The sequence below is a fragment of the Ictidomys tridecemlineatus genome, chromosome 2 (assembly GCF_052094955.1).
Source record: "Ictidomys tridecemlineatus isolate mIctTri1 chromosome 2, mIctTri1.hap1, whole genome shotgun sequence".
In the NCBI taxonomy this organism is placed as follows: Eukaryota; Metazoa; Chordata; class Mammalia; order Rodentia; family Sciuridae; genus Ictidomys; species Ictidomys tridecemlineatus.
This window is the reverse complement of record NC_135478.1, coordinates 173062920-173077618: the sequence shown is the minus strand read 5'-3', so window position 1 is coordinate 173077618 and position 14699 is coordinate 173062920. Positions and strand designations below refer to the sequence as shown.

The 14699-nt window shown below is 32.6% G+C and overlaps 1 protein-coding gene across 9 annotated transcripts in view; it reads left to right on the top strand.

Moving 5' to 3' along the window:
* Positions 1-14699, top strand: part of Phtf2 (putative homeodomain transcription factor 2) — a 142966-nt gene that overhangs the window by 102113 nt on the left and 26154 nt on the right. For 8 of the 9 annotated variants that reach the window (XR_013435152.1, XR_013435153.1, XM_040291687.2 and 5 more), the window contains 3 exons: positions 477-663; positions 7562-7717; positions 12511-12729. Coding sequence is in view for 7 of the 9 variants with exons in the window: in XM_040291687.2 (XP_040147621.2) it covers positions 477-663; positions 7562-7717; positions 12511-12729 (562 nt within the window). In the remaining 2 variants the exon portion in view is untranslated. The remainder of the gene's footprint in view (positions 1-476; positions 664-7561; positions 7718-12510; positions 12730-14699) is intronic. The other variant, XM_040291688.2, reaches the window with a different exon arrangement.

Here is a 14699-nt window from a genome sequence, read left to right as displayed (position 1 = left end):
TATAAAAATATATAATAAATGGGCAAAATTTTGATCTTATGCCTAAAGACCAGGTGATTTTGACTAAGAATTGTTTGATAAATTAGGCCACATAAATTGCTTAGAATTGCTATTTGTAAGGCCTCAAAATCAATAAATAGTTGAACTACAATTTTAATATACTTATTTTATCTGACATTATGTTTCTAAGTTATTTCTTACAAAAATAAAGATAGCCATTGAAATTCTGAGAAATAACTACTCAATGTAGTTATCAACATCATATATCTATGATAGGTTACTCTCTCAGTAACATTTAAAATAATCTTAAGTTCAGGCTGAAGTTGTAGCTCATTGGTGGAGCAAGTGGAGGCACTGGGTTTGACCCTAGCACCACATAAGAACAAATAAAGGCATTGAGTCCATATACAACTCAAAAAAAAAATTAAAAATAAGCTAAATTCATATAACATTCTTCTACATATTTTTATTTTTAGATCAAAGAAAGCAAAGAATTCAATTGATAAATCAACTGAGACCGACAATGGCTACGTATCTCTTGATGGAAAAAAGACTGTTAAAAGCAGTGAAGATGGAATGCAAAACCATGAACCTCAGTGTGAAACTATTAAACCAGAAGAGGCAGCCTGGATCACAGGAACTGTGAGGAATGTTCCCAGCAAAGTAAGTGTAATTTTTAAAATACCCTTGTGTGATTTTATATTAGCCAATATGAAATGATTTAGATATGATAGTTGCCTTTGAACTAAACGTTTTCTCCAGAATTTATATTATGAGGCTGTATAAATACTACTGATGAAGCTAAAATTAGATAAGTACTATGATTAAACTTAATTGCCAATATAACTTATACCTTCTGAACTGATTTTTGATGGCTTGAATTTTTCCAAAATGTTAAAGCACTTTATAGTTGGTGTCTGTTAAACCTTACTTTCTCTTTCTTTATTTCCATATATGTATAAGAATTTGCATTAAGCTGAATATCTAAATTATTCTGAAAGCTGAACTACAACAGTTTCTTTTATAGTTTCTATAAAAATATCTTATTTATCCTACATATTACTTTTGATGTCATATCTGTTTTGTATTTAATCAGAAAAAAATACCTTTTCATTTAAAATTGGCACATAATGATTATACATATTTATGGGGTATAGGGTGATTTTTAGTACATGTATACAATTTGTAATCATCACATCAGGGTCATTGTCATGTATATCACCTCAAACATTTACCATTTCTTTTTGTTGGGAACATTTAAAGTGCTTTCTACTTTCTGTTTTGAAATATTCAATTAACTTTTGTCAACCATAATTATTCTACTGTTCTGTAGAAAATAAGAAGTTATTCCTCCTATCTAACTGTATCCCTGTGCCCCTCAACCATCCTCAGTACTTCCCCACTTTTCCCTCTTTCCCTATTACCAGGCTCTGGTAACCACTATTTTCTACTTCTACTTCTCTACTTCTACAAGATAAACTTTTTTAGTTAAGTAAAAGTGTATGATATTTATCTTTTCTGTGCTTGATTTACTTCACTTAACATAATGTCCTTCAGTTCCATTCATGTTGCAGCAAATGAAAGAATTTTTCTATGGCAGAATAATATTTTATTGTGTATATATTTTCTTTCATCTGTTAACACCTCAGTTGGTTCCATGTCTTGGCTGTTGTGAATAGTGTTGCAGTAAATATGTGAGTGCAGTTATTTCCTTACCATACTCACTTCATTTCATCAATAGTATGATTGCTGGATCATAAAGCAGTTCTATTTTTTTTTAAGAAACTTCAATAAGGTTCTCCATAATAGATGTCTTAATTTATATTCCCACCAATATTGTATGAGAGTTCTCCTTTTTTCATATCCATATCAGCATTTGTAATGTTTTATATTTAGGGATTTTAAGTGGGGTGTGGTAGAATCTCAATGTAGTTTAGATGTGGACACTATACCTCTCTTTTATTTGTTTATTTTTATGTGGTGCTGAGGATCAAACCCAGTGCTTCATACATGCTAGGCAAGTGCTCTACCACTGAGCTGCAACACCAGCCCTCATTGTGGTTTTGATTTGTATTTCTATGACATTTAGTGATGTTGAACTTTTTTTTATATATTTATTGGCCTTTTGTATATTTTCTTCTGAAAGTTTATGTCCTTTGCCCACTTCTTAATTGTATTATTTGGTTTTATTGTTGTTGAGGTTTTTTTGGGGAGGGGTTGTTATTCCTTATATATTCTGTATATTAGACCCTTGTTGCATGAATAGTTTACAAATATTTTCTACCATTATGTAAGTTGTATCTTAAACTCTGTTAATTATTTCCTTTGATGTGCAGAAATAATTTAGTTTGATATAATCCTCTTTGTCAACTTTTTTTTTTTTTGCCTTTGCTTTTGGGGTTATATCAAAAAATCTCTGCCTAGACAAATATCCTAAAGCATCACCCCTGGTTTTCCATGATTTTCTAACAGTAATTTCATGTTTGGGGGTCTGACATTTAAGTCTTTCTTCCATTTTGAGTTCATTTTGGTTCATGATGAGAAATAGGGGTCTAATTTAATTCTTCTGTGTATGGATATCCAGTTTTCTCACCATCATTTACTGAAGAGACTTTCCTTTCTTCAGTATATTCAGTATCTTTGTCAAAAATCAGTTGTGTATAAATATTTGGATTTATTTCTATGTTCTTTATTATGTTCCTTTGGTCTGTTTGTCTGTGTTTTAGGCCAGTACTATAATGGTTTTGGTTACTATAGCTTTGTAGTGTGTTTTGAAGCCCAGAATTATAATATCTCTAGTCTTGTTCTTTTTGCTCAGGATTGCTTTGACTCTTCAGGGTCTTTTGTGATTCCATACAAATTTAAGTAGTGTTTTTTTGTAGTTTTGTGCAGAATGTGATTGCTATAGGGAATTGCCTTCAATCTGTAGATCACTTTGGTGATGAACATGGTATGCCTTCTGTTTTTAATTTCTTTCATCAATGATTTGTAATTTTCATTTAAATATAATTTGCTTTATTGGTTTAATTTCTTGGGCTTTTACTTTTTATTTTTTGTAATTGTTGTGAGTGGGATTACTTTCTTGATTTCTTTCTCAGTAATTATGCTATTGGTATATTAAAATACTACTGAATTTTGTATGTTTTTTTTTTTAAATATCCTGTTACCTTACTGAATGTATCAGTTCTAGCAGGTTTTTTTTTTTTTTTTTGGAATCTTCAGGTATTTTTCTATATAAAATTATGTTGTTTGCAATTGGGATAATTTGACTTCCTCCTTTTTCATATGGATGCCTTTTATTTCTTTCTCTTGCCTTATTGCCGCAGTCCGGCTGCAGCAAAATAACCAGAGGGTGACGAGGAACTTGTGTAGATTGATACAGCAGGAGTGGGAGCAGTTTATTGTAGGACAGGAGGGGTATATATGCATTCCACACAGCTTATCTTAATTAACATAAACTAGATACAGCAGTCAGCCAATAAGGAATCTCCACACTTAATGGCTCGCTGGCGTTACTTCACAAACCACTCCCTCTGGCAAAATGCCAGGCGCCATCTTGACTTGTTTACAGACCTTATTGCTCTGATTAAGTACTTTCAGTAGTATATTGAATAAGATTTTCAGTGCTGCATTGAATAAGAATGGTAAATATAAATATTCTTGTCTTGTTGTTCTGATCTTAGAGGAAACAATTTCAGCTTTTCCCATTCACTAGGGTGTTGGCTGTGAGAGTGTGTGTGCGTTTGTGTGTGTGTGTATGTATGTGTATGTGTATAAATCTCCTGTATTGTGTTGAAGTATATTCCTGCTGTGCCTAGTATTTTGAGGATTTTTATTATGAAGTTATGTGGAATTCTACCAAATGCTTGTTCTGCACTATTGATGATCATCTGTTTTGTCCTTCATTGTTGATATACTGTATTACATTTATTGATTTATAATTGTTAATCCATGCTTGCATCCTTAGGAGAAGACCCACTTGATCATATTGTATAACATTTGGAAGTACTCTAGGATTTGATTTGTTAATAATTTATTGAAGATTTCTACATCTGTGTTCATTATGGAGATTAATCTGTGGTTTTCTTATTGTGTCCTTCTCTGGTTTTGGTATCAGTGCATGAGAAGACAAAAGTGCATCCCCATACCATTGGCAAATATTTTACTTCTTTGTTTACCTTTGAAGGAGCATGATGAACAGAATTATACCATATAACAAGTATGGAACAAAAGATTATAAACAAATTTTAGAACTGAAGAAACAGGGTGCAATGATTATGTGGTGGCTACAATTATGTGGTTAAATAAGTTCTTTATAGAGTCTTTCTTATCTCACTACCCAAGACAACAAGCTTTCGTAGATACTAACTAGTGTTTACCCCAACTATTATTGTAATAGAATCTATGTTTCTTTTAGATCTAATAGTTATTTGCTTTATATAATTAGATACTCCAGTGTTGGGCACATATGTATTTATGATTGTTATTTTCTTTTTGTTGAGCTGATTCCTTTATAATTATATGGTGAATTTATTTTTCTCTTTTTATACTTTTTGACAGTCTGTTTTATCTGATAACAGTATAGTTATTCCTGTTCATTTTGGGTGTTCATTTGCATGGTATGTCTTTTTCTATCTTTCTCTTTCCATCGTTGTGTCTTCATTGGTAATGGTGAAGTGAGTTTCATATAGGAAGCATATCTTTATATCTTTTGGTCATTTTTAAAAATCCATTTAGCCAGACTTTTTTTTTTAATTGAGAAATTTAATCCACTTACATTCACAGCTTCTTGAACTTGCATATCTGTATATTTTCCAACATTTGGAAAGTTTTCAGCATTTATTTAATTGAATTGGTTTTTCTATACCTTTTCTCACCTCTTTCTGAATCTCTTATAAAGTGAAAATTGGCATGCTCCCCATCAGTCTTGTAGGCTTTTTTCATTCGTCATAATTTTTCTTTTTTGCTTCTCTCTCTCATTTTAAAAGACCTATCTTCAAACTCAGAAATTCTTTATTTGGCTTGCTTTATTCTGCTTTGAAGTTCTCAACTGAATTTTTATTTCCTTTATTGAGTTATTTATCTAAAATTTTTGTGTTTTTGATTTTTATCTCTGATGCATTTTTTCTTATGAATTGTCTTCCTTATTTCATTGAATTGACTATGTTCACTTGTATCAATTGGGTTTCCTTAAAACATTTTAATTCTTTTACAGTTTATTAATTTCCTTTTCTGGTCTCAGGTGTGTTGCTACAGTTATTGTGGTTTTTGTGTTGGCATCAAGCTCCCTTATTACTTTTGTGTCCCTACATGGATGGATCTTTGTTCATCTGATAGATTAGTTGTCTATACCACTTTGATAGGGCAGTTTTCATAATAGATTTCTTCTGATGATATATCCTAGAGTGTTGGTTAAGTAGGCTGTTTTCATATCCAAGTATAGTGTAGTTTCTGTATAACTTCTTCAGCTATAAATGTCAGTAGTGTCTGTAGGTGACTGGGTAGAGTACCTCTAAGTGTCCGGATAGGGTGCCCTTCAGTGTTTGAGGGCTGTGCATGTATGATTTTGCAGAGCCTGTAGGAGCCAACCTATTTATAGTATACTGCCTTGCTGCTTTTGGTGTTGCTTGGTATGCAAGCAAGGCTGCCTGTCCGCTTCCAGGGTGCTGAAGTAGGTTAATAAGATCACCCAGCTGCTTGCTAGGGCAGCTGGAGTATGGTTAGGGCTTCCCAGATGCTTTGTGGAGATGTGGGAAGGTGAGAAAGGTCTTAAGATAGAACTGTTCAGCAGGAACCTGGGTGTGGGAGGACACAACATGGGCTAGGCTCTGTCTTTCTCTGGAGCAAGCGGTAGTATGGTAATCCCTAAACAGGCTCAGAATCTGTGAGGACTGCAGGCTTCTCCAGCAGCAAATGCTTGGGTGTCTGTGATATGCCTGGGGACTGCTGGGGTTCTTATTCTTTCACTGTCAAGTAAAGCCCCTCTTGGTTAAGGGTTGATCTTAAGAGACAGGAGGGTGAGTGCCCTGTATTTAGTTTCCTTTTTCAGCTCTGTGCTCTTGGTGTCTCTGCCACATTCCTCTACATTCTGCCTCAAACACTCCAGTGAAATAGCTGTTGTTTTTGTCTTTGTTTTGGAGAGAAGCTTGCGGGCCTCTAGTTAGCCATCTTGCCCAAGGGACTCTATTAGTAATAATGCTCTGAAAACAAAATCTTATTGAGAACATATTTATATGTTGAAGGTAATAATTGTTTGTTTACTTTTCCAAAATAAAACTTAAAGAAACTCTGGGTTTATTGTTACAGAGCCTAATATAATGACTTCTGATTCATTTTTTTTGCTTAAGTTTTCTGGTTAAAATTCTTCTAGTTAAAAAAAAACAGTATAGTCAAATTTAGAGATGTTATCTTTGTTACATTTAGGAATGTGAACATTAGCATTTTCGGGGGAAGTAGATAAAGAGGATTCTCTAATTTGGGGTGAAGTGTGTGTTTCTGTTTGAGTGTTCATTTACTTTCTAGTATTAGTCAGTAGCTATGTAACAGCATGGGCCTATAATTTAATCTAGTCACTTACTATGATTTTAGACTTTTTTCAAGCACGTAGCTGTCTGGTAATGTGAGCTTCATATCACTGTCATCACTCAATCAATATATTTTCACTCACAGATTTCAAACACATACTCATGTATTTGTCACCTACTATCATTAAGAGGAGCAGGAAGATAGAACTTATGCCTCTGGAATCAACCTTCCTTCCTTCTTTTCTTCCACCCTTCCATCCTTCTTTTTTCTTTCTTGTGCTGAGTATTTTATCAAGGGTCTGGTGCCTTCTTGGCACGCACCTTCCACTGAGCTACATCTTGGTCCTAGAGTTTTTCAATTTCAGAATTTCTAAAATCTGAATGTCTCTTAAAAATCAATTGATACATAATGTGTATCTGATATGTATACCACCATATACCTCTTGCTGCACTGTGGACCATGATTAAGTCAGTAGCATATCTTACAACTGTTGGTCTTTTTTGGTTTGGAAAAAGTTCTTCTCAGGTCTCTCAATTTCTTCTATTCTGTTCTGCTTCTGTCCTATTTTATATTTCTTAATTTTGTAGACTGTTTCAAATCATTTTATGAATACAATGTTATGGAACAACATTTGACAAATTACTGTTGAATTACTTTTAAAAGTGAAATATACATTTTATTTTTCCCTGTAGTGCTAGGGATCAAAGCCAAGGTCTTGCACATGGCTAAGACAAGTGAGCTACATTCTCAGTCCAAGTAAAATGAGTATAGTTACTGATTTAAGACATTTATGCAAAAGTGAAAAATAAAAAATAAACTTTAGCAGAAAATAAGATAGTACTTACTATTTACTTTGACATAATTGAAGCTATTTTGAAAATCTGTGTGTGTGTATATATATGTGTGTGTGTGTGTGTGTGTGTGTGTGTGTGTGTGTATGTGTGTGTATGTATATATAGTTTGAAATATTGCCATTTTAAAGCTAAAGGGTTAGTCAGAAATTGCTGATAATCCCCTCTGTGTACTCCCAATTTAGGATGCCCAAAGAACAATAACAAATGTCTCTGATGAAGTGTCCAGTGAGGAAGGTCCTGAAATAGGATACTCAATACGTCGTCACGTGGACAGGACTTCTGAAAACATTCTTCGGAATAGAAAGTCACACCATTATAAGAAGCATTATCCTAATGAGGTATAAAATTTGGTCTTACCAGATTTATGTGTTGCTAACTTACAACTTATTTTTATAATTGATAATTATTGTTGAAATAAGTTACCTATATTTGTTATTTTTGTACAATCTTGATATATAGTCAATTTAGATTTAGGTATTACACACATTGATTAACAGCTACACACTTGTATTCATTTTGTGCAATATCTCTGAAGACTCATATATTCAGGTTGTTGTTTATTTTTAAAGAAGACCATCCTGTGGAGACAATCTGTAAATTACTATGTCACTCTTTTCTTTTAAAAGGCTTTATGTATTCTTGATTATTGTAAAGTTATTTTTCTGACTTCCTTTATTCTATTTTTCTTATTGATTTTTGCTTTTTCTCTAAAATGCTTTTCCAACTTTATCACATTTCTTGACCTTAAAACGACATAAATAGATAAAGAATATTATTCCATTTTATTTTTAGTTTCTGTTTTAAGGACAGAAAATTTCATTATCTGCCTTTAAAGCAAATTACTCCTTATGTTACTTTTTGGTCAACATTATCTTCTACTCTTATTGAAATATATTAGTATTTTTTTCTTGAAGATTTTGGGTTAAACTTATTAAAAATCGAATGATATGCTGGATTGGAATATGAATACTTTCAAAGTGTTAAGATTAGAAGAGTTACTTCTTTGCACAGTGCTTTGCGTCTATATCTCTGGTTAATCTTTCTGGTGACTATGGTTTTGTGTTTTTTTGTGGCTGACATTAGACAGACAATAATACAAACACACAAATCATCTGATGTGCTGTCTCCTTTTTCTAAACCAAGCAGTCAAACTTGTGAAATTCAGTCTTTTTACACACTTATGTTCATTGGTGCTGGAAGGCTACTTGACCCCTTTCCTATGGAAGAAATTATTTGGTTTTGGAGTTAATTTTCTCACTTTATGTTTTTTGTTCTTTTTAGTTTGTAGCTGTATTTTGAACTATTGAGATTCTTGAAGGGCAGAACCTTATTCTACAAATTTTTATTTTTGAAATTTGTGATTTTTTAAAAATACCTGCAAGGATACACTGTCTCTTGACTCAGTCCTAGCATTCTACTTATCTTGATTTTTAAATAAATAAATTTCTTAAAACCTTTTAGATTTTAGTTTAAGTATTAAGTATAGGTTAATAGTCATTGGTTGTTTTAAATCTTTTCAAATGATACAAAAGATGACATAAAACTAAAATCTGGTCTTCAGATTATTCCTCTGAATAGTAAAAATTTTAAACTAGAAGATATTGGTTGTGTTCAGTTCTAAAAATCTTTGATTCTTAAGTTAAACTAACTTTAAAGGATTTTTTTCAAAAGCAAAATAAAATCTCTTGAAAAAGTGTAGAAAAAAGATTTGTAGGGTTGTTTGTACACTACAAAAGAGTTGTAGTTTTGCATTTTTATTTATATTATAAATTTATAATCTCTTCAAATCATTGGTGTTATTTTTCCTCAAGAGTGAAGTACAAAAATTCCTTTGGGCAAGCCTAAAACACAGTAAACATCTCTAGCCTGTGATCACTTTTTTTTTTTTAAAAACACACACACACACACACACACACACACCCAAAGACAGGTAAAATATAGGTCTCCCTGAAAAACTGACCAGTTCCTGTTCCTATATGTTGTAGGAAATATACAAAATGATCTTGGAAACTCTTTATGTTGATAGAAAGCAAGGAAATCATCAAAGGCTATTAATTAAGTTCTTTTCAGGTGAACTTGGTAGCTAAAAATAGAACAGTATTGAATTCAGTTTCTCTTTATAAAAATATCCCAACTAGTAAATGAAAAAGAAATTTAAAACACATCTGGGAAGCTCTTGTTCATGGATGGGACTGGTGGACTTTACACCCAGCAATGTATCGTAAACCTCCCAATGGTGATATTTATATAGATACAGTTTTAAGGGGCATCTTGTTTTTCAGGAAGAATCATTCAATCTTCTGGTAGGATGGGAGTCGTAGATAATATTCAAGGCTGCCATAGTGTTTGGCACAAGAGTGCTAGATTTGAGGTGGGGAATCTTGTGATTCTTTGTGTATGCTTTTATTTACTCCTGTTTTTGCCTTTCTGTATTGTATCTAGTTGGCTTCATCTAGTTCTCCTATTGGGAAGATGGTCATGGAATTTCTTGGTTATTTGGGATGCAGGGGGTGACCTGGGGAAACGGACAGCTTCTTTTACGCATGTATTCTTTTTTTGCTACTTTACCCTGCTTTAAAATACTCTACTAGTATTTTAAAAAATTTGCTCCCTATTATAGTTAGCTTTTCATCTAATGAAGGTAGCATTTGATGAGAAGCATAAAGAAGAAACCATAGGGTTAGATCATTTAAGTGGCTTTGGGAAGATATTTTAACTTCTGTCTCAGTTTCTGCATTCTTACAGTGAGAAGAAAAAACTTACTTCAACACATTGTTAGGGTTCAGTAAAATTATGCATAAATTGTCTCACACAAGGAATTTCTGTTATAAGTGATTATTCCCTTCAAGTAAATAATTGCCTCTTCTAAATTTGGTTGTATGTTTAGTTTTTAACCTTCTGTCTAAAGATTTGAAATGAACAGAACAAATCAGATTTGATGTGGCTAACATGAACTGTGTTTTTCAATTCTAAAATGTCTTATTTTTAGGCTTTAATCAGCAGTTTGTAATAAAATTTAAAATGGCTTTTAATTACCTAAACATGGCAGGTAAAATTCTGTTTGAAATGTAAGTGATTATAGAAAATAATTCTTAGGCTTTACATTTGTAAAATAATGCACTGAGTAGTTTTTGGCAAAATACCCTTACTAAAGAATTACAAACATGTCCTTATCCCTGAAATCAATCATGAAATCATCATCTCTTTAATTCTGCTACCAATTTCTATCTGATTAGTAAGTCTGTATCAGAAGTTAATGATAGATAATGAAATAGCTGTATTTAAAATTTTAAATTATCACTAACTGGAAGCTCAGTACTTTCTATGTCTTGCTATTCTGTTATAATGAAAACTTCTTGGTTTCAAGTATTTTAACTGACATTAGTGAGTCTGAAATATTTTTGGAGTGTTTTTTGTAAAACAAAGCAGACTGATTTTTGCTCTTCTGTTTTTCTTATTTTATTTTCTCTTATTTTTTTTTTTAAATTCTTTTTCCTGGTCATTTCTTCAAAAAATGTTTACTTTTCCTAAATAGCTTTCCTTCCACAAACATCTGTCAATATACTAAATATAATCGATTCATGGTGTCCCATTCTAATCATTCAAGGCATTTTGTTACCTGTGATGAGAATAGCCAAAGAAAAAAGTGTTGGTTTCTTCCAAGGATGGAGTATTTGAGAATTATGATCTATTGGAGAATATGAAATGCATTTAATTAAGACAGTATTACAGACTCTGGAAAGCAGTGCAAAAGTCTACTGTCATATGAATATAAATATAACTCACTTTGAAGACAAGGTAGTATTCTAGGTAGGCAGCTTAAAATTAATATTTGTTGAACTCCTGCTTTGTGCCAACTTTGTATTAGAGCTACAGTGCTCATTTAATTTTCAACATATCTTTAAAGGAAGGCAGGATTAATGGTAAATGTTAGGGACATAGTCAGAGGCTAGACTGGCAAGAAACTGCTTTGTTTAAGAGAGTAGCCCAATATCACTGGAGGAAAAGGCTGTGATCAAAAAGTAGTACCAAAGACAAGTAAGCTAGGTGGAAAGAATTTGAAATCAAAGAAAGTAGTGGGAATACTACTTGGTGTAAGGTTCTTGAAGAAGTAAAAGAGCTATACTTTAGGAAAGTTAATCTGAAAAGAAGGGGGTGTCCATAAGAAAGAGTTTGTAATGATTAAGGTGTGAATGAATGATAAAGTCTGAACTCTGATGATAACATGGGAAAAACAAAGGGATCAATATAAAACATTTTAATAGTAGGATTGATAACTTAGTGGCAGAGGACAGCTAAAAACAAGTCCAAAAATTTGAGCACAGTTGGTTATAAGGATAGCTATTACCATTCTTAACTATTTAAAATTTAAATAAAAATTTTACTCATCTTTATTTTATGTATTAAAAACTGGGATCAAGTAACTTTATTAGAAAATACTTGTATCGTTTAGCTTTTGACTTTTATGCCATGTATTATCCTCAAGAACACAAATTGTCAGTTTATCTTTTTGGTTTAGATTACTTGTCAATTTTAAACTTCTGTTGAGAAATGAAGGCAATATGAATGAAATCTACAGTTGCTAAAGAAAATTGAGTAGGAAAATAGCTCCATTAAAAACACTGAAGTATGTTCCTTTTAATTGTGCAGACTCTATAATCTTGGACTATTCTCTGCCTACCTGAATTCTGAACTTTTTTAGAAATTTTTTTAAAAAAATAAAAATAGGGGCTGGGATTGTGGCTCAGCGGTAGAGTGCTTGCCTGGCATGGGTGGGACCCGGGTTCGATCCTTAGCATCACATAAAAATAAAGGCATTGTGTTGTGTCCATCTACACCTAAAAATATAATAAATATTAAAAAAAAACTAAATAAGATGTAAGACAAATGAGCACAACTTTTGCATGTGAAATAACACCTGAGCTGAAATATGAAATGAAATGCATTTTGATGTGAGGGTATTTTGTTACTCCTTAAAGACTAATATATATTTTTAAGGTTTTTCTTTCACTATCCTTTGACAGTGTGTTTGTTGTTTTAGAAAAAGTAACAATATATGGTTCTGATAGAATCCTTTGAGTTGGAAGGGGTACATAAATTGTATTAATGTCAAAGAATATCTTGATTTCAGGATGCCCCTAAATCGGGTACTAGTTGCAGCTCTCGCTGTTCAAGTTCCAGACAGGATTCTGAGAGCACAAGGCCAGAATCTGAAACAGAAGATGTATTATGGGAAGACTTGTTACATTGTGCAGAATGCCGTTCATCTTGTACCAGTGAGACAGATGTGGAAAATCCTCAAATTAATCCATGTGTGAAAAAAGAATATAGAGACGACCCTTTTCATCAGGTTGGTTTACAGTGTTGAATTATGTGGGGGCTATCAGTTGAGCTCCTTTGAATGTATGTACAGATTTTACGGAGATAAAGAAGTAGCTTACATTCAATTAAAATAACATTCTTTTTCTTTTTGTGTGAGCTTTGGTCTGGCTTCATTAGAATAGAGAATCTCAGTAGTTTTGTTTGGTTGGGTCTCTTATCTTGCACACACACATATTCCTGAGGAGTTATTGATAAATGGAGTTTTGTAAGTCGAAATATGTTTTAAATACACTAGACCTTTTCTCATTCAACACATTTCATGGTCAAATTCATATACACATTGGCCTGAACTCTACCTATGAGATTATGATTCACAAATTTTCATTTTATGAATATGACATTTGTGTTATCAAGTATCTATAGTCTTGCTGTCCAGTAGAAGTATAAGGGTCACATGTATAATTTAAAATTTTTCTATTAGTCTCATTAAAAACATTAAAAAGGTGAAATTAATGCCCATGTATTATCTAACTGGATATATTCATAGTGTTATCCCTTTAACATATAACTAGTATGAAAAATAATGAAGATTTTACATTTTTGGTACTAAATCTACAAAGTTCAAAGTGAACCCTTAAAGCACATCTCATTTTGGATTAGCCATATTTCAAGTGCTGAATAGCCACATGTGAGTAGGGTACTCTATTGAACAGTGTATAGTTCTAAAGGATGTCTTCATTTAAATGTTCCATCAGTATCTTAAATTTAACCAAATTTCCCATGAAAATCTTTTTCTTTTATTGCACTCAAAATCTTGATGAGTGTCATTTCTATTCATTCACTCACCAGTACAGAAATGTGATGGTTGTTAAAAATCCTCACTCTTTCTCACCTCATCAAATCCTGTCAACTAAATCAACAAGTAACATCTTAGAAAACTAGAGGTAGAAGATAATCTCCTTAATCTGATGAAAGATAAGTATTAAAGAACCTTCTGCTATCACAGAACACCACAGACTGTGTGGCTTAAACAACATTTATTTCTTACAGTTCTGGTAGCTAGAAGTTCAAGATCAGGGTGTCAACATTGTCTTGAGTCTGAGTGAGGTCCCTTTTCCTGATTTAATGTAGTGTTCCTGTATCCTTTCCTAAAACAGTGAGCTAGCTCTGGTTTCTTTCTGTCTTTATAAGTACATTAATATCTTTCAAGAGGGTTCTACCCACTAGCCTAATTATTTCCCAAAGTTTCTACCTCCAAATACCGTTACTTTAGGGGTTTAGACTTTACCATATGAATTTTGCCCAGAGGTAGGTGGGCAGGCAATTTTATAGCACTTCTGAAAACCTGTCATTCTCAATGATAAAATTTTAGGAGAATATTTATTGAAGGTAGGTACCAGGCAGAGATGCCCATTATGACCACTTTTTCTGTCACAGTTCAAACAGCTTGTTTCTTCATTTTTTTCTGTTTTTGTTTGGATTTAATGCTGATTTTAAAGTCCACATTAAAGAGCAAAATGTCAAGAAGAGCAAAAACTATTTTGAAGAACAGAGGACTTTTCCTGCTAGTTTTATTTTACATTTAAAACTTCAAGATAGTATGGTATGGACAGGGTGTGGTGGCCCCTGCCTATAATCCCAGTGACTTGGGAGGCTGAAGCAGGAGGATCACAAGTTTGATCCAGCCTCAGCAATTTAGGTAGGCCCTCAGCAACCTAGAAAGAACCTGTCTCAAATTTAAAAGTAACATGACTGGTGATATATCTCAGTGGTAAAGTGTTCTTGCATTCTATCCCTAGTACCAAAAGAAAAAAAAATTTTGGTGTGGATGTATAACAAATAGACTAATGCAACAGAATAAAAAATCTAAAAGTAAACACAAGCTTATATGGATCCCTAATACATGACATAAATGACATTACAATTCAGTAGGGAAAAGATGGACTAGATGAAGGTAGGTCAAATGATTAGTCTATACATAAAAATTTATTCAACATA